The sequence below is a fragment of the Scophthalmus maximus genome, chromosome 20 (assembly GCF_022379125.1).
Source record: "Scophthalmus maximus strain ysfricsl-2021 chromosome 20, ASM2237912v1, whole genome shotgun sequence".
Taxonomy (NCBI): domain Eukaryota; kingdom Metazoa; phylum Chordata; class Actinopteri; order Pleuronectiformes; family Scophthalmidae; genus Scophthalmus; species Scophthalmus maximus.
Window position 1 is genome coordinate 8684336 of NC_061534.1, and position 23402 is coordinate 8707737.

The following is a 23402-nucleotide window of genomic DNA, read 5'->3' on the forward strand; positions in this document are numbered from 1 at the left end:
CTCACTCCCCAGGTCAGGGATCATCAGTTTACCTTCAAGTGAGGGATAAGGGACACTCCTTCAATGACATCAGCGAGCATGTTTAAGGAGGGCGGGTGGGTTTGAACGGGGAATGAAGGATGTCGGCTCTACTTCAAAGTAGAGAAACCGTCCCTGAACACCGGAGGAGGTGCTGCCCTGTCATCCCTTCCCAGGAAATGTAACAACCAGTTATTAGTCTCCATGTCATGTGACCCACGGGCTCCAAACCAATGAGAAATTGTATTGCTACCATGGACAATTAGGAAACACATTTTTTTATTGGATCGTCTATAAAATATGACTTTCTATACGTTCATATAAATAAAAGAAGCACTAAAGTCCTTATCTGCAGTGAAAGTCTGTCAAATATCCAACCTAAAACTAACTTCACTAACTAACAGTGCAAATTTGTATTGGCTGTGTCAAGATGAGGGTGAGATTTGAGGGCGTACTCAGCTGAGACTGGTATCACAGTGGCTTCTGGCTGATGATTAAACAGATGTTTGTAAATGCATGTGATAAAAGGGCCAAGGTTTATAGAAATGCTGAGTGTGCTGTGTCTGTGCCTCGGACTCAGTTGTAGAACAAGCCTGGAGTGTGTTGCAGAAACCTCGGCTCACTCTGGCACAATGGAAAGATTCACAGCGATAATATTTGTCCTTCTGGTTGCATGTATCTGCAGGACATCAGGTTAGTACCCGCAAACCTCTAAATTGCTAAAACTAAAACAAAAAACTGTATTTAGTCGCTGACATTTTTTTATATTGTTGAAAAAGGGAAGATAATCTCTACGTGGTCAGAAACGAGAAGAGGAGAAATACTTATTATCTTATTAAAGTAAACAGAAAACAAATAAAAAATGGAAATGATAAAGCCGGAGAAACCTCAATTATGATGTGAAACATTATAAAAAAAGATGGATTAAGTCTATTCAATTTAAAACATTCCGTGAATTCAGTTTAAACCAAATAAACTATTCTCATTTCATTTGATTTATTTGCAAAGTAAAAAAAAAAAGCTCATTTAATTCTGTGATGAATAGAAGTTCTCTTTAATGTTTCACTTAAGACTTCTCTTGTTTGGACAGGACAGACCTGTGAAGGAAACTGTGGAACAAAACTAACCTCCTGTTCATGTCACCCGACGTGCACGGCTCTGAAGACCTGCTGCGCGGACTACAAAGCGTACTGTGTGGAAATCTCTCCGTATTCTGGGACCTCTTTTGGTGGGACAGATTTCATCGTCCTTGATGCGACTTTCAATATCAGTTCCCAGGTTGTGTGCAGGTAAGACTTTCTTTTTTATACCTCGTCTTGCATGTTCCCTAAAGCTGTTCCCACAGAGTGAGTGACTCGATAGACATCCGTAAAAAAACTTAGCTCAAGGTCCAATTTTAACTGCCTTTCTTTGCGCATATGCAGCCGATTGAAAAAAAAAAAAAAGTTTCTGAAGCCAAGGAATGAACCATCACGCTCAAGCTCAGTAGTCTTTTACATTTAACTGTGGAAGTCTGTACAGTTGCGACTCATTCTTTTAAAATTGCAGGTTCAACAATAATACCGATGCTGTGGGCTATGTGGATGAAAACAGTACAGGCCATTGCATCTCCCCACTGCTCTATGAAACCGGTTGGATCCCTTTGCACATCTCCTCAGATAATGGCACCACATTCAGCAGAGTTGGAGCCTGGCTTTCAGGTACTGCGATTGTCTGCGTAAGGGTTACTTAAAAAAGTCCAAATTGCATTAGTACATGATTTATTTGATCTGAATGTGTTGCTACAGTACATACCGGCAAGTTAGATTCACAGTTCAAGGCAGCTCTGGTCAACTCGACGAGGTGGCAGTACTACGGCACACCTAATGTTGGAGGCAGCCTTGAGATGACTTGGAATACGTCTTTGGTCAGAGCCGCGAGGGTCAATGTAGAGCTCTGGGGATACAGGGAGACCGGTGAGTACAACTATAATGTACATACGCACCTCGCCTAACCTCCTGTGGCCGGGGAAAACACTGAATATTTGTGAAATGCGTCTCTGCAGGAGAGCCCTACTCAGACCAGTGGCAGGGTGAGTGGGAGTATCTGTACTCGCTTGCAAAGGATCAGCCCAACAGCGGTTCCTTCAGCTTTTTGCCCAAACCGGCAGAGAAGGGCTTTTCAAGTTGGGAGCTCGGCTCTGTGCGCGTCAGCCCCAGCGCCTACCCTGACGGCATGTGGTATGATACTTAGCGATAAAGACTCTTCTCCCTGCTATTTAAAAATGGTTGTCACAGGACAAACTGATTATCTATTTCTAATATTTCAACAAAAATGTCCTTGTCGATACAAACAGTTATTTCAAGAGCTGTATTTCTCTTTCGCTCAGGAATGTACAAGCTGCGTGGACTGAGGATCACGCTCTGGCTTGGCACCTGGAGGAGAAGTTCAGGCAGAACTCAGCAGTTTGGGCCCTGGACAAATGTTTAGCTTGGGACCAGCTGGAAAATCAGCTGCCCAACTTCCTCAGCGAGATCATCGACTGCCCCTGCACCCTGGCTCAAGCGAGAGCCGACACTGGGAGGTTTCATGTAAGTGTGGCGAGCAGCAAATTTCAGAATTTTTGCCTTAGTGATTTTAAACGGCAGCGAAATCATCGCGAGATGCTCCAAATTGCCTCGTGTGAAAAAAAGCGATCAAGTAGCTTAAGAGGCACAAATTAAAGTTTCCGTCAAAAGCAAAAAAGAAGCTGTGTTACAGTCTGTAAATGTTCCGGAACTCAAAGCTGAAACAATAGGACAAAAGTACACTGGATCAAAAATAAAATCATAAAGACATAGTCATAATAAAACTATGAGATAAACTTGTGTGCCAGTTGTTCGGTGGATTGTTAAAAGGTTTCTGTTGCCTGATCAACATTTAAAAAAAATAAAATAAGACTTATATGAACTGTGTCCACATTTGTGCGCGAGCTGAGATGTACACATGGATCAACAGTACACCCGCTTTCTATCATTGTGTCAATGATTAAAAATGATAGTATGTAATTATTTTATATGTTTACGATTATATTTAGCCTGTTGCCAATGCTCAAAGCTTATCAGTTCAAAGTCAAGACGTCTCTTTTAATTATAGTATTTAAACGTTTCATCATAGATATTATTGTCTTTTATCTCACACATTTACCGTTATGGGTTTGGCAAAGTCATTAGAGGCCGCTAATGACAGAGAGCCTGATAAACATGAAGTCAAAACTGCAGGTTTGGAGCAAGTGACTAACCAAAAATGTCAAGTTTAATAGATAAGACGGAGCTGTGGCTATTGCAAAACTTCAACGTAACACAAAGTGGTGAAAGGGAGGAGGCAGCCTCCCGGGGACCAGGACAGGGGCAGGTCTTTTATGACCAACTGGGAGACAGTTGTCCAGCTGTTCCCATTTCCCTGACGGCCTCCAGCACAACACAACAATACCACAAAACACACAAGCCGAGGCCCCGGGGCCCTCACACTCATGCTTATGTTAGTTCAGTCAGCTACTCAATAGTTTTCAACCGACGGTTTGTGCAACATATTTTTTAATGTAGCGATTTGGAAACCTCCACTATAACCAAACAGATCCAGGCTTCGTTTTACGAGCCGGTGCAGCCAGTTCCTGAACTGTGGTTTATACATGAACACAGTGAAATGTACATTTGGCTGCCTGCCTCACGGACGCTCCATCTCTCTCTCTCTCTCTCTCTCTCTCTCTCTCTCTCTCTCTCTCCTCAGACCGATTATGGATGTGACATAGAGAAAGGGAGCGTGTGCACCTACCACCCAGGCAGTGTTCACTGTGTGAGGGCCATACAAGCCAGGTGAGTCACTCACTGCGACTCAACTGTTAATTTTATTTTATTCTGTAAGTTTATATTCTAGACAGCGTTGGTGTTAGCAACTGCCTCTGATAGCCATCTAGCCATCATTGTGTCTGTGACGTTTGGCAAAGGGGCAAAACCTGCAGTGTCCACTAATTCAGAATGAAATCAGAACGGAGAGATGGTTCAACTCACCGTCTTTCAGCAGATATCATCAGGTTTTCTCCTAATTAATGAAGCATGTGTCAAAAAAAAGACTTAAAATATTCACAACTAGTAAAAACAATACTTCAAATGACCTAATGTTAACATTTACAGTATTATGTCTATTTTTTGCCCTACAAATTAGGTTTTAGGGGACAAAACATCGGGAATATTTTTCATATATTTGCCCTTATACTGCACTTTAAAAAAGAAGAAGCTGTTATTATCTATGACCTGTTATCTATGACCTCATTGACATGGCCACACCTGGCCATTATGATTTCACCTTGACATTAAGCAGTAGTAAATCTTCTGCCTATTCTCCACCTCAGTTGCAAAATCACAAGTTAACTTCTAATGCTAAATTAACCTCTAATTCATGGCACCTGGAACAGTAAGATTACACCATGAAAACTGATTATTGGAGCTAATGAGACTAATTAACTAGTTAATCATAACTGTGCATTTTCACCTAAGATACATATCAAAGCATCCTGTAAATAAGTGCTAATATTATTGTGATTCGTGGCTTGGAAGTGGAATAATATGAGCTATGGAGGTAACTCATCTTCATACTATACCACTATGAATTTCATATAAACAAACTGATGTATGCAGCAGCTACACCTGTCGTAATCTATGTTGTTATAATTTATTCATGAAGCATTAATAAATGATTTTCTAGCCACCGACATGCATTAGTGATAACTTGTAATAAATAGGGTTAGGGCTCTGTATTTTATATATATATATAGGCCCAACAGGTCCCTCAGATCTGCCAGAGCTGATCAACTCGTGGTTCCTAGAAAAAATTGCACTTAAGCCACTATGCTGCCCACTGCTGGAACCAGCTCCCTTGTGGATATCAGATCTGCCCCAACAAGAAGCTGCCTTAAAAAGACATTGAATATGGTCCTATTTCCCCGATTTAATCCTGCACGTTAATCAGACATTACCTGTTTTATAATTTGTGCTTTTGTACAATCAAAAAAAAATATTTTTTATGTTTTACAACTTGTTAATGTTTTCTCGTGCTTCTTATCTGTACTTTTTATGCTCCTTTTATTTCTGTAAAGCAAACTTAATGACCTCCGTTTATGACAATGCACTAAATTCTTCTTTTTGATGTTTACCATCAGCATATTATTGACTGTTATGCTGCCGTCATGACTGATTCAATTGGTATCATGTCTTTTTGGCCCCAGCAGAGGTCATAGGTCTGACTGACAATGTTTTGGACCTGTACCCACAGCCCCATGTATGCAGCGGGACAACAGTGCTGCTATGACAGCACCGGCGCTCAGGTCCTGACGGCAGACTCGATCGGGGGCAGTACTCCAGACCGAGCGCACGACTGGGGCTCGCCTCCCTACAAGAGGCCTCCTCGTATCCCTGGACAGTCCCACTGGGTCTATGACGTCCTCAGCTTCTACTACTGCTGCCTGTGGTCGGACAACTGCCACTACTACTTCAATCACCGGCCGTCCAGCGACTGCAGGCGTTACCAGTCACCCAGCTCAGGTGAGTGAATCATTAGTCACGGAGCAGTTTATGGTTATTTAAAGAATAGTGTTCACTGTTGTGTCATGATGTCTTATGTGCAATAACAGCGGCGGTGTTTGGAGATCCACACTTCATAACATTCGATGGCGTCAGCTACTCCTTCAATGGCAAAGGGGAATACACTTTGGTGACCTCGGCGATGAAAAAGCTGACAATCCAAGGACGGACAGAATCTGTGAACGGTGAGCCGCTCAAACTGACGGTTGTCTGTCTTCGATATTTCCTTACAGTATTTCAATTTCCCTAAGACATTGATCTTTCACTATCAGGAACCGCAATAAAAGCGACACAGTTATCCGCTGTGGCCATGAAAGAAGCATCGTCTGATGTCATTGAGGTGCGGCTTGGCGCCGGTCACGATGGTCTCCAAGTGCTGCAGAATCAAAAAACCCTCTCGTTTACTGAGCAGAGCTGGATGGACCTGCACGGTGAGACCCTGAGTCACCCCACTGCTTCTGATTATCGATTTGATCACTTCTGCTCAAATCTTGTAAAATACATTTTACTTTGTTCATTTCATTTGACATGTAGTATGAATCCGCTGGATTGGTGACTCGTACCAGAGTGTAAAGATTGTAGATTTATACTGACAGTGCAGCCATAGATAAGTGGACCCATTGGGAAGGTACCTCACAAACCAGACTTTTTTGACAGTAGAGTTGTGTTCTGCCCTTAAACAAGGTACCCCTGTGACCTCAAAGCCCAGGAAAACACCACGGCCTTAAATCTCAAGTGTTTCTTGACAATATTAAGGGACTGCATTACAGTTGCTCTGGTTGTGAGGGAATCTTCTATTTCATCTTATAAAACAGCCAGACTGCTATTTCATCCTCATTATTTATAATTACGTCAAACCTCCGACAGTGACGTAAAATCCCACAACATACTAATGGAAAACCTAACAAAGTAGAAGTAAAGCTACATGAACATATGACAAAATATGACAAAATGAGTAAATCAGAAACTGTTTTGATGCTAATTTTACTACTTATTTCTAAAGAAAAGGATTTCAACACATGTTTCACTTCCGTAGAGGTGTGGAGTTGGAGTTCATGTTCTGTTCATGTTCATTGCTGATAAGTGAAACGGCTCTCAGGGCCTGCTCTCTTGTCTTGCCTTCACTTTGACCAAACCTCTCTTGCAGGCGTGTTTGTGTTTGCTCCTACCTCGGCGAATGTGACCGTAATGTTCCCCACTGGAGCCGGGGTGGAAGTGCGACTGATCCAGGGAACCATGACGACCACCGTGCTGCTGCCGGAGGAGTTCAAAGACTCCACTCGGGGACTGCTGGGAAAGATGAACGGCGACGCCAGCGACGACCTTGGCCTCAGCAACGGTCAAGCCGTGCAGAACCACAGCAATCCAGAGGAGCTGTTCAGCTTCGGGGCGAGCTGTAAGGAAATCAATGAAACCTCTGATTACTGGTCAGAATTCTCGGGATCCTGGTTGGAACTTACATATTTGTGTAGTAGCATGTGTGTCAATGTGGATTTAAAAAAAAAATCATGAGATATCACCCACTTGATGAGAAACAACAGAGTTTACCTTTTATTGTGTGAAATGGTGGAGAAGCTACAGTAACACAACTTTAGTTAATGACTTTAGACAAAACATTAGAAATGTACAAGTGCAAATGTTCAAAAGTAAAACTGAAGCCATGATGCATATATACATGGTGTGTGTGTGTGTGTGTGTGTGTGTGTGTGTATATATATATATTCTTAACTCACAGTAGAAATAATCTTAAGTGTGAGTAAGGAAGATTTAAACCCAGGTCACACAAGCTATAAAAAAGGTCCTTTTGCTCACCATTTCTTTCTTTGTCATTGTGCTTCCTGTTTGGGTCATGTCCCCTTCAAGTTAACCTTCCACGGTGGGAAAACACAGTTTTCTTTTGTCTTTTCATGCACATAACAGGTGTTTGTGTTTCAGAAAAACCACGCTCCTCTTATGAATTATCAGCACTGTTAGGTTACTACCTGAATTCCAACAAGTTTAATGGCACGTAGTAACTGTCCGTCTTTCTTTTTCGTCTTACAGGGGCTGTATCCAACATGTCTGCCTTGTTCACATACGACTCGGCGTATCTTCTGGACACATATTACCATGCTCCGAGGCACGACCACACTTTCATTCCAGTGTTTTCTGTCCCTGAGAGTCCAGACGATCCACTGGGCGAGCAGGCGTCTGAGATATGCTCTGGAGAGGGATCTCAGTTCTGTAGGTGAGTATGTTAGACAATAACAACAAAAAAATTATCTGCAATTGTTTTGATAAACATTTAACTTTTTTATAGTCGTGCAGAAATTGTGATAGTATGGCAGTCGTTCTCTGGGAGCATCGCTCCAATGTTCCTTTGTATAAATCGAATATTTTAAGCTTTTGAATTGTTGGTTCGAAACAACAACAACACATCTGAAGACATCGTCTTGGCTCTGAGAAATTTTTTGGGACAAAACCATTAATTAAAAAAAGATGCATTAGTTTGAACTGAAATGGGCATTAACCAGGCAAAGGTTTTCTGATGCTTCACATTTTCAGTGAAATTATTTGGATAGCTACTGTACAGCAGCTCATGTCCTGATCTCTGTTATGCAGGTTTGACATCCTGGTCGGTCGCAGTCCGAGAATGGGAAATGCTACCAGGGTGTCTTTCCAGAGTCACATTTCTCTAGTGGAGGATCTAAAGCCAGGTAAGTGTGCATGATGGAAAACGTCTATTGAAGTGTCCAGTGTGCAACTTTCATTTGGTTTCACAGTGTTAATTATTGTCCGATATGCAGTGACATCTTGTGGCTGGCTTTCACCGCCGATCAATGGGAAGAAGGCGGGCACCACATATTTACAAGGAGCGACGGTTCGACTTTCCTGCGACGATGGCTACACTCTCAGTGGGTCGGCGGAGCGCGTTTGCCAGCAGAGCGGCCTGTGGTCTGGCGAGGAGACGAGCTGCGTGGTTCCCAGTATGAATAAATTATGAAATCAGTCTTGTCCGATGATCTTCATTTTCACAAATCATGTGTGTGAGTGTGTCTTCGTGGCCATTCAATGATCCACTAAAATCAGCTCTGAAGTGCTGAGATGCACGAAAAATGAAATCACTCTCTTGACCTTTGATCTTTCCTCTAAGAGATATTGTACTTTTATGAATGTTTTCCTGTCTAAAACCTTGGACTAAAACTATCTATAAAAGGCCAAACAAATAAATCGAATCAAACCATTTAATGTTGAGCATCTCTGGCTCTGATACATCTCTGTCATATTTCAGGTAATCTCACAGGAATTGTGGCCGGTTCAGTCATTGGAGCTGTAGCACTGATTGTTATCATAACAACAATCGTACTCCTCTCCAGGAAACAGAAAAGGTACCGAATCTAAACTCTACTTTTTATCGAATTAATGAATAATAATAATAAATAAAATAATGAATAGAAAAATGAATTAAATGGAATTGGAAGGGCTTTGACAGACAGGTTGTGTTTTGCCGTTTCCTGCTAAAAAGCAAAAGTGACATTTCCCTCTTTTCTGTTCTTTTTTTATTTCAGAAAAGCTGCACGTGCAAATCAAACTTGCACGAGTGAGGCCTTCTAACCGCAATTTATGCTTCACTGTCTTACTGTAACATACATGTTCATATCTTTGAAATGTTTTGTTTATTTTAACAGTTAATTCATACATAAATACAAGCTTACGTAAGATTGAGCAAAGGTACCTCGGACACACGTAACTGCACACTACATCCTCCATAGCAGAAAAGTATTGATGGACTGAATTTTTAACCAGTGTTACACTTCTTCTATTTTTTTTTAATCACGCATTGTCTATCTAACATGGAGCAAAGTACCAACTGCAACTGTTTAAACACTCCATTATTATTAAAGTCATAGAACAAGACCTCCACAGAGTTTTTGTGTTTGAGCTACAGAAGTAGTGTGTTTGAAGCCATTTTTGCATCAGTTTTTTTTGTTTGCAGGAAACAGAAATAACAACTGTAAAATTAACTGAGTAACTCTGTATTGTTTATGTATGTGGAGCTGTGTATGTCCTCAAATGCTGATGAATATTATTTAACAGTTTCTTATTTTCAAATTTGGTGGACAATAAAGTTATTCTACTATTCTGCAGCTCAAATCTCTTTTATGACCCACTTGATCTGTTGCTATTGATCTAAAAAATTGATCTACAGTTAACTTAAGAGTGTCTTTATCATACTGTGCATATGTATTACATATTGCATGGTCAACCAGGGGAGTCTGACCCTTCCAGGTGTCATGAAATTAAAAATCTGAGGTGTCATGAAATGTGGCGAGAAAGTAAGAGAAGTAATAAAAATTATTCATTCAGATTTTTCTCTAATAATTGCTTTTTGTGAAATATAAAATGTTTCCCCTCAAAGACATATTCAAATGAAACGACCTGAAGTTTAGCAGAGTAACATAGATTCATTAATTTAAAATCTGTGAACATAAATGTAGCAGAGTACAGACATGGAAATACTCTACTTTTATAATTACACTTACATTTCTATGGTATTATTCTACAATATATATGCTACAACATATAGGCTGGAAAATAAAGTCAATTACAATTGTCAGATTTTATGAGAATGGTATAAGACTCAGCATTATGTAAAACTTACTCCAAACACTGTATGTCAATGTGTTGTTCAATATCTATCTGGTTAATACCTTTGACTAATGCTTTGGATGAGGGCTGATGGAAAGGTTACAGATATTGCCTCACTAATAAATATCATTCCCCTCTGATGGCGAATAGCTCATTGATTTATTACTCTAAAGCTCGTTTCATTATTTGTATGACATAACTCTCAGGCGGAGGATGCTGCAGATGTCAAATTCCTCACCAACACTTGACTGCGTCAGTCTCTCAGGCCTCCACGTTGTGCTGGATGTAAACATATCTGTAGGATTATGACATAGAATTATTTGACCCACATACTCATTTGTAAGATGATGTTTGTTTGGTATTGAGTTTTTTTGGAGGGGTTGTTTAGAAACTGGGACTGACTCTGGTTGTTTACTGTGTGACTGGATGTACATGCTGTTCCCTCACATAACACAAGGCTGAGATTCCTATGGACAAAGAGCACCAGTATGTGACAAGACTGCAGAGGCCGCTGCTGAATAAACTGTCCACTTGCCGCCTCCAGAGTCATTCCCCAGCAACTTGCCACAGACACTCCAGAGATATAAATACAAATAATTAGCATTATCCTATCCAGGTTCCAGGGCAACGGAGGAGTAATGACCCGGCCGAGGACATACCAAGACATTCTCATCACTTAAATCACACTCACTGCTGGACAAGTGTTAAAATGAGGCAACCGGATATTTATGCCAAATCAGCCTTTCCCTCCAACCCCCGGCTCACTCTCTGTTTGCGTTTGAGAATAAAAATACAGCTGCTCTGCTGTTCAGTGTCCAGGTCATCAATCCAGACTTGTTTGTCAGGGTGGAGCTACAGGCTTTGCAGTTTCAACATCCCTCTCCTTAAACTCTGAGCTTATTTTCAAGGATATGGGTGAACAAAATAAAATACTCTCTCGGCCCATTTTCCGCCGAGACGTCAGCTGGGATCCTTTCCCGAACTGGACACAGCCGAGCCGCATCTATGCGCAGGACTTTGGCCTCCCTCCTTTCTTGGAGCCCGGTGATCTGGAATGGTTGGACTGGGCAAAGAAGAGACTGGCTTCTTTCTCCTGGCCTGGGTACACACAAACTCCACTGCTGCCTCTGCTCAGTGGTCAGCCCCCTGCAGCAGGGAGCGGAAAGGGCCTGAGACAGCTGACAAGTGGAGTGTCAGAGGTCCGCACGGGGCAGGACAGCTGGAAGATTAACCTGGATGTCAATCACTTCTCGCCCGAGGACATTACAATCACAACCAAGGAGGGCTACCTGCAAATATCAGGTGCTGCGTGTGCTTCTCTTATTGACCACAACACAGATTTTAGATGAATTATGTGACGAAAACAAAGTGAATGCCTCATAACACTTTGTAAATGGACAGTTATGTCGTTTATTGAGACTTATTGAGAGTTTTTGTGACTATTTCTGTTATTTCATTGGAAGGAAATCATGAAGAAAGGCAAGATCGGCATGGATCAGTTTCAAGATGCTTCAACCGGAAATATAAGTAGGTCATCTCTGAAGAGTTTTGAGAAATAAACCTACATATGTTCATTTCCATTGCATAGGAAGAGGTCAATGAAAATAAGTATGCTGTAGCAAGCTGCCACATATTAACATTCCTGACGAATCTGTCAGAAATGTACACACCGTGGCAACAAAGAAAAGTTTGCTCAGCTACATTCAGCGACTGTAAGTTGAGTGTGCGTGAGTTGATGTGATGGTTGGTGAAAATGACTCTTCTTCGCTCGTCCAAGGTTGCCGCAGGGGGTGGACTTGCAGCACATCAGCTCGTCATTGTCCGGTGATGGAGTCCTGTCCGTCGAGGCCCCTGTTCCTGGGACATCCGTCAGCGAGCCGGCCAATGAGCTCGTCATACCTGTTCAGATCAGTCAGAGGCAGGACGAGAAGTGAAAAGTGAAACCGGCAGGGAGCAGAACTTGAGACAAGACTCAGATGAAATTGTGTCTAGCGACCTAAGTAGCACTGACACGAAAAGAAATAGAGACAAAGTTTGTTACAGCTTGATAAGTGTGATTTACTGTAACAACAAGCTTGTTTTCCTGTCAAGAGACACTATCTGCATCATCACCACTACAGTTTTAAAATTAAATGCAAACTCATCAAAGTGAGTAATTTTTGCATGTCATGGCATTTTAACTTTACTAGTTTTTCATGAACTTCCAATATCATCATGTCTTCTTTATAAACGGGGCAGTGTAGTCGAACAGAGGAATCAATTGTACTATTTTGCTTTTTAACACAGACAAACGCTGGAAAAGCTGCAGAATAGATTCACTTTGTGTGTTTGTACTGAGAGTTGTACGTTGATGTCTTCAATAACCAGCCGTGTGAAGCTCGTATCATTTAATCTTCAAGTGTATGAAACAGCTCCTGCCATATGAATAAAGAATAATGTAATTCTCTCCTTTCATTGACGATGCATTTTTTTGTGTGCAGATTATCAAAACCAAATAACAACTTTATTAATCCGCCAGGAACTCAATCAACAGTGGTAAGCACGACAATCGACAAAGCAATAAATAGTGTCAAAATAAAGATTAATAGGAAATCTATCTATCTATCTATCTATGTAGATTTTTACTAATCAGCCGAAACTATAGGTTCCTGAAAGATTGTCTTCACATCGAACTTCCATGTAAACATTCAGCTTCATCTCTGTCAATGCAGTGGAGGCTTTAAGGGTTAATCTAGTCGGATGAAGAACAAATCATTCAAAAGTAAACAGTGACATCTAGTGTTTGAATAGAGTACTGTACAATATATACTCGAATTTAAATAAGTTACTGTATGTGTCCTGTGTGCCATCACATGGAGGATACAGAAGATACATTAAAAATGTAGATGATATTGTCTGAAATACATAAATAAAATACATATAAAATAAAACGGATTCAGATTTATTTGATGACTTTCTTGACATAATTTGCTGATAATCCAACCAGTGGTCGGCTATAAAATGCAAATATTTACAAAATCGCTTGAGAGCATTGTGATGAAATAACTTCTTTTGATTTAATTTTCAGCTTGCAGTGCATTATAGAAAAGTGTCAGTCCTCTAATTTCTTCATGTGTTTAAAAAATAGGAAAATAACAGGAGATGGAGGTAAACTGTTGCTCTCGAAGGAAAGAACTTGACCTCTGAAAAGTTTAATTTGTTTCCTCCCTTTGTTCTTCCTGACCAGCACAGTGGGATCTTCGCCTCAATTAATGACGTGTCACTTTAGATAAAGACGAGCTTAGACTATGTTGTGAAAACACCTCGGACAAGGAGCTCTGGCCAAAAGACCATTAACTTTGAATCAATGCATTCGACAGTGACTCTGTGAAACTCAAGTGGCTCCTCTGCAGCCCTGTCAGTGATGTACATGTGCAGAAGCTTCATATTTCCTGCTAACCTTTGACCGTCAATCCTCAACCTCACTGCCACCAGCGAGAATTAAAGCATGTGCACTGTACATTCCATCACTGGGCCTTTCGTGTTTCACCAGCAACACCTCAATAAAAACCTCCTAGAAGACTTTTCAAATCCACTTTTCAGTGTTTCTCGTCAATTTTACAGTGTGTATAATCAACTTTGGTCTGTGACAATATCTAGGAGCCGAATTGTTTTTGTTATTTTGCAGGTACAAGTACAACAATTTCAAGAGGAGCAAACCTGAAGCCCACGGGCTTTTCTCACGGGGGCATCAGAGACAGTAGCTGGGCAGGAATTACACCTCCATCAGCACAAACCTGAAAAGTGAAAAACAGACAAATAAAAAACATCTTCAGAGGAAAAATCAAGGCACGACGCTGCTTTGATGAACATTTGCTGGTGATGCTGTGGATGACAGGTGGGGGGCTGCTGGATGGTGATGGGGATGTCACTAGATATGTCATCTGTGATTGGAAGAGTTGCTGTGGGGTCACTGGCTTGTTGACAAAAGGCGGTTGTGGTTGTTGTGAGGACGCTGCTCGCTGGCTGCTGAGGTGTCCCGTCTGCGGGGTCGCTTTGGTCGCGCTAGATGGTTGTTTGAGTGCTGGCTAAAGGGGTTCCTATGGATGTTAGGGTGCATGGGGTTGTTGCCATGGCAATTCCCTGTGGTTCCCCGGGAGTATTGCATGGTTTGACAAGGTGCAATTCTCCTTAACAACCGCAGGGAAGTCCTGTAGCACTGCTATTAATGATGCTGGAGGCAGCAGCTGTAGTGACAGTATGTATTTGATATAATGACAGATCGTAGATACAGAGGCTGCATTCAAACGTTTGTCTCCGTTGCCACATGAAGCAACAACACAGGGTTATGCTTTATGTCTCTGCTTCATTATTATTACGGCAAACTATAAGTGAGAGTTCACAGTCCCCAGAGGACGCTTTTAATCTGAGTGCTGTCAGGTATGGGTCTCACTTTCTCATTTCTCCCTGTGGAGTTTTGGAAAAGGCGTGTAAGTATGATGTCATTGTGGGATTTCAGTTCAACTGTATAACAATAATATGAAGAATGGTAATAATTAATTTAACACTTATACTGCTCATAATAACAATAATAACAATGATATTAATACTACATGAGTGACACCTACACAGTGTGAACACTCCACTACACAAACACCACTGTTCTCTCCGTCTGACATCGACTCATCAGTGATCACTGTGAGTTCCAAAATGTTCCAGTGTTGAGTGAGGTGTGAAACAGTTTGGGGTCTCGCCGAGCCCGAGCCCGTAGTATCGCGGTGTCTCTTTAAAGGAAGGGGGAGTGTGGCAGGGGGACAGAGCACAGAGATGAATAGAAGGCACCAGAACCACCTACCATGACCAAGTGCGCCGTAAATGTAGGACAGAGATTCGAGTGGAGCGCGAGCGGATCGTCAGGCGACACGTTCGAGGACGAAACATGTTCGGATGTGCCTCCTCTGACCGCAATCTCTTCGAACACGGGGCCACATGCGACCATGGGAGCACAGGAAAAGTGTTTTTCCTCCCAAACATTTCTTGCATTCTGAGACGGAAGAGGAGAGTGGCAGTAGAGTACACCCCTGCGCTATCCTTCTCCGGTTATCAATGGTAGGCATTGCATAATTCGCCCTTATTCCAGCGGAGCCATTTAGTTCCTCCTCTTTGGGATAAGAGGGGGGACGCCAGAAAAAAAAGAAAAAGAAAACCCCGACTCCATCCTGTAGCTTGCCTTTACGGTGCTGCCTGCAATTGTTTGGCAATGCCCTTTTCTCTCCTAGGAAGGACTTACAGACAGTAGCCGGGGAACGCGCAGGGGAATGATGCGTTTAACGCTGGATGTGTGCTGCATTCAGGGAGATTCGGCAGTAAAAGCGGCTCTAGCAGACACGGCGAGTGCGGAGGGCCTGGGAAGCACCCAGCCCCACTATCTCCTCCTTTTCCTCCCCCCCTGCAGGACCATGCTTGCGTGAGGGATGAGGCTGTGCACAGGGACACCAGGCCAGAGCTGCGGCCTACTTCTCACAAGAGCCGGTCGCTCGACCGCAAGACCCGTGAACACATTGCCACCATCAAATCAGCATCTTTGGTACGCAGCTCGCTCTCTCCTCCGTGTGCATACAAATGGGCTACGTGTGTGAGTGCGCGCGCGCGCGTTAATGTGTGCGCGTGTGTGCGCGCGCGCGTTTGTGTGTGTGTGTGTGTGTGTGTGTGTGTGTGTGTGTGCTGGCGGCAGGGGGTGAGGAGGGGAGGGAAGGGGTGTCTGTGTTCTCAGCTGTACATCTGTAGTCATGGCAACCGGATCCTGTTAATGGATGTCATTTTTCCATCCTCAGCTTCCCTCTCCGCCGCTGCTTTTATGTGTGTGTGTGTGTGTGTGTGTGTGCATTGCATTTATATGTATTCCATGTACAAATCTCTGCCCCGCTGTCTTGTCACTGATGAGATTTAGTTGATGTCATAGATTGTAAAAAGGTGCATTTCCACATCTCCTCGCGGTGTAGTCGTCTCAGACTGTTGGGTCACGCACGGGTCTTGATCATGATACAATCGAGATGTTACTTGCTCATTGGAAAGGAAACTGGAGCGATTGATTCATTCATGTTGCTTGATATTATAATGCATCATCTTAAATGGGATTCAAACAGCATTTCCCCTCTATATTGATCACAGTGAGACTTCTGCGTCACTTTTGACCCCCTTCTAAAGTCTTGGGTTATGTGGACATTCATAAAACTGATTTATTTTCTTTGAAAGAACAGTTTGCTGCCACTGTACTGCATGTGCTCTGTTTTTAGGCCATAACCTCTGACTTACAAGCTGTCTTTCTTCTTTTTAAAAAAAAAATTCTGTCCCCAACCATGGCAGTTGTGTCTCTCTGCCTGCTCTGTGTCTTTTACTTCCCGCCTCCTGTGTTGCTCTGTCTAGGTCATCAGGTAGATCCAGGAGCATGAGCAGGACTTTGAGCTGCGGGAGCAGATGTCTGGGTATAAGCGCATGCGGCGGCAGCACCAGAAGCAGCTGATCGCCCTGGAGAACAGGCTAAAGGCCGAGATGGATGAGCATAGGCTCCGGCTGCAGAAGGAATTAGAGACACAAGCGAACAACACTTACATTGAGCTGGAAAGACTGGCCAAACGGCACGCTGCCCAAACGGACAAAGAGGTACAGCCCCCCACAGCAGGTGTTACTTATGAATGAGGTGGAAACCACAGAGTGATTTCTTTCACAGTGTTCGTCAAGGCATATTTTTTGATATTTGAATGTCTCCTCGCAGATGAAGTCAGTTGCGTCAGAGGAGAGGAGGATCCAGCAACAGATTGTTGCCCAGCAAAAGAAGGAGCTGACTACTTTTTTAGAGAACCAGAAAAAGGAGTACAGGCACTGCAAAGACAAGATCAAAGAAGTAAATGGCACAAACAAACACAGTACAAAGTTTAGGAACTCCTCGCACGTCACATCTCTCAAATATGTAACGCACATTTTCAGAGACTCTCTTCTGTCTTCAGATCATGCAAACCCTATTCACTTAGTTCTGGTTTTTTTTGTTGTGTATGTGTTTTTGTATGTGCTAAGGAGATGAACGAAGACCCTTGCACGGACAAGGATGAGAAGCAGGAGCGTCTGTCCAGGCACAAAGAAACAATGCAGCGCTCTCAGGCCGAGGAGGAGGCTCATCTGCTGGCCCAGCAGAGGCTGGTCTACGACCGGAGCTGCAGGGCCCTCAAACGCCGGAGTCTGGTCAGGAAGCACGACTTTGAGCAGGAACAACTGAGAGAGGTAAGTGAGACTTCATGACATGACGTAACATAATGTGTAATCAGACTGTAAAACCAACAGCAAAACCAGTCATCACAATTTTAAGGATGAGTGCTGGTGTTTTTAGAAGAGGTTTTTTGTAAAATGACCATTGGTAGTGTGAATATTTTGCCCAGTCTGCTCAGATCATTGCCATCTATGTGCAGAATTCAATGTTGTATTTCATCTGTATATGTGCATATGTAAAAGACTAGATTTCCAAAAAACAAGCATGTGAAGTTACACCAACATTAACCAGTGGATGTACAGTAGTGCTCACATAAAGCAAAAGACGTACAAAGGTTTCTCCCCAGAGTTAAGAGAAACAATGTTGGAACACCGTGGCAATCAGAAATCAGTGTCCTCTCGTCTCCCAGGAGCTGAACAAGAAGAGGACCCAAAAAGAGATGGAGCACGCCCTGATGATCCGGCAGGACGAGTCCACGCAGGACATGGAGCGCAGGCAGCTGCAGATGCTGCAGAAGCTGCGCATCGAGCTCATGCGGCTGCAACATCAGACAGAGCTGGAAAACCAGGAGGAGTACAACGGCCGGCGGCAGAGAGAACTACACCGGAAACACAGTCTGGAGCAGCGGCAGCAGCCCAGAAACCTCAAGGTGCCTGGCGTGTTTTCTTCGCCTCTGTATGTGGTTATTTAGTAAGTCGGTGAACTTCGTGTCAAGAAAAGGTCCGCAGAAGCTCTGCAGGTCCTGCACATCTGTCCCCTCTGCCATCCTGCACATCTGACATTTGGTTAATCGAAAATGTACCTTTTGATTCTTACTCTGATTTTTCCAATTAGAAAACTGTAATGAAAAAACACTCTTTATCTATGAATCGACAGTATTGTTTAGTTTCAGCGATGGCACAGAGGAGATGTTAAAGCTCACTCATGCCAACTGAAAGGTCACTGAATTAACTGTTTATACAATAGCACTTTAAGAGTATTACAACATATCAACGTGCAGATTGAGAGCAGAGTAAAATTGAATGCATTTTGATTGTCTGAAAGTTCACTGACTCAAATCAGTAGTTTTATTGTTCTGTTGGACAGATTTTATATCCTTTTCAAAATTAACCAGTACAAAAAACTGGTTTGCCATAATTTAATCAGTTTTGAATTGTGTGAATCTGAATGAAACAGGATACTTACTAAGTTTTTCTCAACCCTCTGTAGATGCTGGAGATGCAGATCAAGAAACAGTTCCAGGATACTTGTAAGGTGCAGAACAAGCAGTACAAAGCCCTGAGGAACCATCAGCTGGAGGTCTCCCCGAAAGGCGACCACAAGATAATCCTGAAAAGCCTGAAAGAGGAGCAGACGCGCAAACTCGCTATCCTGGCCGAGCAGTACGAGCAGAGCATCAATGAGTTGATGGCTTCACAAGCGGTACGAGGGACCCTGAAAGCGTCTCCTCATGAGTTGCATGAGTGGACGAATCATTTCAACATATGTACGCTGTATATTTATCAGTGCAACACATTTGCATTTTTTTTATAGCTTCATCATGCATTTGAAAATCTGGAATGCTGTTTTGCTAAAAAAGACAAAAAAACAGTTTGCCTGAAGTTTGATAAACGAGGCCCAACCTTGGCTTGTTGCTAACTCCGTTGTGGTCTGCCTTCGTCTCTAGATGCGTTTAGAAGCAGAGCAGGAAACCGAGTGCCAAGCTCTGAAGCAGCAGCTGAAGCAAGAGATGGAGCTCCTGGACGCCTACCAGAGAAAAACCAAGTCACAGATGGAGGCCCAACATGAGCGAGAGCAGCAGAAACTTGAGCAGAAGGTCTCCATACGCAGAGCGCACCTTGAGCAGAAGGTAGGTTTAAGACGGACACCGTTCTAGAATACTTTGAATAAATAACAAACCGTATGAAAATGGCCTCAGCATAGGTCGACAGATAGATATATAAAAGGACATCTATTACTATTATGGCGGCAGTTGGAAGTTTTTTACAATATTGAGCCCTGTCAATGCCCCCTAGGGGCCGCAATGTGCATTACAACCCCAAATACAAACGGGGAATAAACAAACTCACAAATTTACTTCTCCTTGAACATGCCAGTAGTATATTTAAAAATACATATTTTTCTACTGCTTACCTGGACATGCTTATGCCTGCACTTTGTAGTTGGTAGTGGTTGGCTGGGATATCTGCTGATCTTATCTGCTGAGCCTGATCTTTGGCCTAAAGGTTGATGGTACAGAAAAGGTAAAGCTACAATATGGTACAAAATGAATGGGGACCATCCACCTGGGAGCATGAGCAAGCATAATGTACAGTACAGTTGATAAGTATGGCAGTCGGCTAATAGGATGTTTCTCTTCGGTTTAAGTTGACATGTCAATATGAGGTGGCTAACAACTGCAACAGACATTTTATTTAAATAATTGAGTAATTTGCCAATTCATTTTTCAAATAGCTTATTCTGTGAATTTGCTCTCACAAACTGTGAGACAAGGACAAGCAGCCAATTGTCACATTTGAGAAGCTATAATGTTGAGCAATGTTGCTTTAAAATGTAGGGTTTGAACCAATAATTACAATTTTGATAGAATAATTTTAGATAACTTCTTGATATATACACCAGTTATTTCAGCTTTAGCGCTAACACTGATATTTAGATTATTCCTTTAGGGTTTCTTACTGTGACATTGTTACTGGCAACAATACTGTCGTCATCGTGGAATAACTACCATCATATTTTTTTGGAATCGCAGATTGAAGAGGAGTTGGCCGCACTTCAGAAGGAGCGTACCGAAAAGATCAAGCACTTGTTCGAACGTCAGGACAGAGAAATGAACGCCTTTGACACAGAAAGTAGAAGTCTCGGCTTTGGAAGCCTGGGATCTCTGGACTTCCCCAAAGAAGACAACAGATGAAAGTGGACTTATCTTTAGAGGACGACATATCCGTGCCCTTTTCATGTCCACTCGACCTCGGTGACAAAGCTGGATAACTCTCTCCATTGCTTTTCTTCTCCCTTAGATATCGCATCTTTGAATCGAGGCGTCACGTGCAATGAGAACTTCTTTTGTGAAACTTGAAGGGGGGAAAGTAAAAACAAAAGAATCAACAACAACAACAACAACATGTCAATAAAAATCCAACCTAGTCAGTGTAACTCAAAAAAACTTACGTGTTAAAAAAAACAAAACAGACTCTTTTTTCCTCCATGCCATTTCCTCCTTTTGGTATGAAATGAATAAATCAGGAAATTTTAGTAAAATGGGCACTTTGATATGTTTAAGCAGATACCCATCATGTTCATATGATGCTAAATGTGTGTTACATGGAGGGACATTGTGGAATGTGAGCTGCGGACTCCCCCGTGGTGTTAAGCTGCTTTGTCTTTTTTAAATTTTTTTTTATCAGTTTTATTTCATTTTGTTATATTTATTTAAAATTAATTTTATGCTCTGAATGTGAATATTACTGTATGGGGGTCACTGGATAAAGTCAGAGTTTATTCATTTATTTTCTTTTGCCATACTTCCATATTGTGCTTATGCATACAGTATACTGTGGCCCCTCACGTTTCTAGGCAACATTTTTTTTTATTTGATATGTAGGATCAATTGGCATTAGCTTGATCATAATCTTATCACAACTCAAGATCCCACTTGGTAAAACTGCTTATTATTGCATGCACTTTAAGGACAAATTCAGGTTGTGAAGTGAAGCATGAATCTGTCAGAGATTTTAGCTGTTTGTAAATAAAAGTGGTCATAGCATTTTTTTTTTTTAAGCCTATGGATACTGGACATAAGCTCCATATTTGATATGATCATTTCACAAATGCCTTTATTTAAGTTGTGCCTGAAGCAGATTTTAGTTTCGTGTTTGTTATCTATTTTTTATTTACTGAGGCCGGCACCATTTTGTTTTTGGTTTCATCCAAACTTGTGAATCATTTAATGTTCACTAATCAGAGTTCTTGTAAAGGAAAAATGGTGAGAATTGTGCTGTATAACTTTTGATATCAATATTTGTACATGAGAATATAGCTAGAACACAGAGACACTGCTCTATTACTGATAACAGAGCTTAACGATAAAGATTTTGCTTCATTTTTTTTTGTTTTATAACAAAGATATGGTCAAATTATAGCTCAATATATTGCTAAGTCAAATGACTAGACTCTCAGATTGTATAAATGCTGGTGAATGGAACCACAGACTTCTTGTAATATCATTCCGATGATCTTTTATTGATCAGCGGATCTATAAAAACAGACGTGTGGATCCAGATTGCGTTCGAGTAAATAGTGTCTAATGATCAGATTTACATATTTTTTGCCATGTTCATTATGGTCATTGAACAGGTTGCACAATGTTTCCATTTATACTGAATGGAAAGATAATTGTTTGGTGCTTAATTTCTAATACCACCTTTAGCCTTGTAGTTTTTTGTCTTGGAGAGACGATTGATTTTTACAAAATGTGAACATGAAGCATTTTGAAACCCCCTCTGAGTCAAAACACTACTAAGTTTTTCAGACACTCATGACATATTTAGAGTACCCCATGCAGTGAAACCCTCTAAAAATGAAGTCTATGTATGAAAAAATAAATACTATTTTATCACGGGTCAGTTTTTGAAACATTGTTTAATGTGGTGGTCTTGAATGCAGCCCTGTTGTATTTTGACAGGCATTTCGTGACCTGTTCCTTTCTTTTCATTTCATAGCCACAGCCTGTATTGATGTTCAGTCGTATTCCTCACAGGGCTGAAAGGTGGAAGACGTCCCCCCGAATTAACAAAGTATTTTGAACAGAGGAATATATTGACATTCAAAATATAATTTTCTGATGGAAGTTGAACTTAAATGCTCCTTTTACACATGGAAACCTAAATTCTGAACTTGTTGTGTTTGACCAGAATGTGTTCTGAAGTGGAATGGCTCCTCTAGATTTTTCAGCCTTTTACATTTTCATAAACTTTTTGAAATTTGATGAAAAATGATCTCGTATGCAGTAAGGCCTTTTGTCTGGTCGCATATATAACTGAAGCCTTGTGGACAAACAGTTCCATTGAAAAGTGCTACTGGGGTGCTGGGATAAGGTTTGCCTGAGGGTCTTCAGAACAGTTATGAACCTTACAATTTGTGTGAATTTTAAGTTACCTGGAAGATGTATTTAGTTAGAATAAAGGGGACTTTCCTGAACAACCTTATTCACCGTTTCCTGTGCAGTTAAACACAAAATAAAAGAGATTCTGTTGAAAAAAAAGAAAAAGTCTCAGTCAACATCCTGCATCTTATGACAGTGCATTTCTTACTGTTTGTGGTTGAGTTTCCTTGTAATGCTTTGTTTTGTGGTGTCAAACTTCTCACTTTTGCTTTTCTTTGGTGCAATGTGACCGCCGTGACCCACATTGTGTCAAGTGATGTTCATCCTGATTTACCGTAGGCCTACAAACACACATGCAGCTCAAAGATAGACCTGTGAAAACCAGAACTTTGAAATGAGAGCAGGAGGTGAGAGGGAAGTTAAACTGCAGATCACCCGGTGTTTTATACAGGCCAGCCTACAGTTCTGGGTAAAATATGCTCGAGGTAAGGCGTTGATCGGTCGCTTTTTTTGGCATGTCTGTACCATATATGCTGGCAGGAATCCATCTGTAGTTTCCTTGAATCGTCGACGTCTGCAGCACCGTCTGCAGCAGTCCCCCTGCCTCACCACAGCCCCTCACTTATCCCCTGGGGCAACTGGAAAGCCCCGAGGAGAGCAGAGGAGTGGTTAGCCTTCACCTGAAGTAGTGCTGACAGGGCTGTGGTGCGTCGAGTTCCCCGTGTCTTTTCTCAAGTAGTCAGTGGTTTGACAGCAATGCAGCATCTAGTGTGGATGCTTGAAACCAAGACGGATTACCACAGAAAAACAT

At 41.9% G+C, this 23402-nt stretch overlaps 3 protein-coding genes and 1 long non-coding RNA gene across 4 annotated transcripts; 3 read left to right on the forward strand and 1 right to left on the reverse strand.

Moving 5' to 3' along the window:
- The first annotated feature begins 548 nt into the window (after nt 1-548).
- Nucleotides 549-9742, forward strand: LOC118285089 (sushi domain-containing protein 2). The gene is made up of 16 exons (XM_035608432.2): nt 549-711; nt 1109-1307; nt 1567-1718; nt 1806-1973; nt 2063-2237; nt 2387-2588; nt 3766-3851; nt 5308-5576; nt 5666-5800; nt 5888-6046; nt 6763-7011; nt 7659-7842; nt 8217-8311; nt 8402-8581; nt 8887-8983; nt 9164-9742. Exons 1-16 carry the CDS (start codon nt 564-566, stop codon nt 9207-9209), a joined length of 2544 nt encoding a protein of 847 aa, XP_035464325.2. The 5' UTR covers nt 549-563; the 3' UTR covers nt 9210-9742.
- Nucleotides 9743-10992: 1250 nt separating this feature from the next.
- On the forward strand, nt 10993-12690 carry LOC118285113 (heat shock protein beta-1-like). Its single transcript, XM_035608479.2, has 3 exons — nt 10993-11546; nt 11708-11771; nt 12022-12690. The coding sequence occupies exons 1-3, from the start codon at nt 11156-11158 to the stop codon at nt 12176-12178; spliced, it is 612 nt and encodes a 203-aa protein (XP_035464372.2). The 5' UTR covers nt 10993-11155; the 3' UTR covers nt 12179-12690.
- Nucleotides 11697-15195, reverse strand: LOC118285119. Its single transcript, XR_004785030.2, has 3 exons — nt 15079-15195; nt 13944-14020; nt 11697-12143 (listed from the first exon to the last, which is right to left on the reverse strand). It is a non-coding gene; the product is annotated as an uncharacterized LOC118285119 (long non-coding RNA).
- Nucleotides 15196-15198: 3 nt separating this feature from the next.
- taok3b (TAO kinase 3b) lies at nt 15199-22694 on the forward strand. Its single transcript, XM_035608459.2, has 9 exons — nt 15199-15332; nt 15503-15810; nt 16650-16886; nt 16999-17127; nt 17298-17501; nt 17897-18136; nt 18697-18909; nt 19154-19336; nt 20240-22694. The coding sequence occupies exons 3-9, from the start codon at nt 16701-16703 to the stop codon at nt 20399-20401; spliced, it is 1317 nt and encodes a 438-aa protein (XP_035464352.2). The 5' UTR covers nt 15199-15332; nt 15503-15810; nt 16650-16700; the 3' UTR covers nt 20402-22694.
- Nucleotides 22695-23402: the final 708 nt, after the last annotated feature.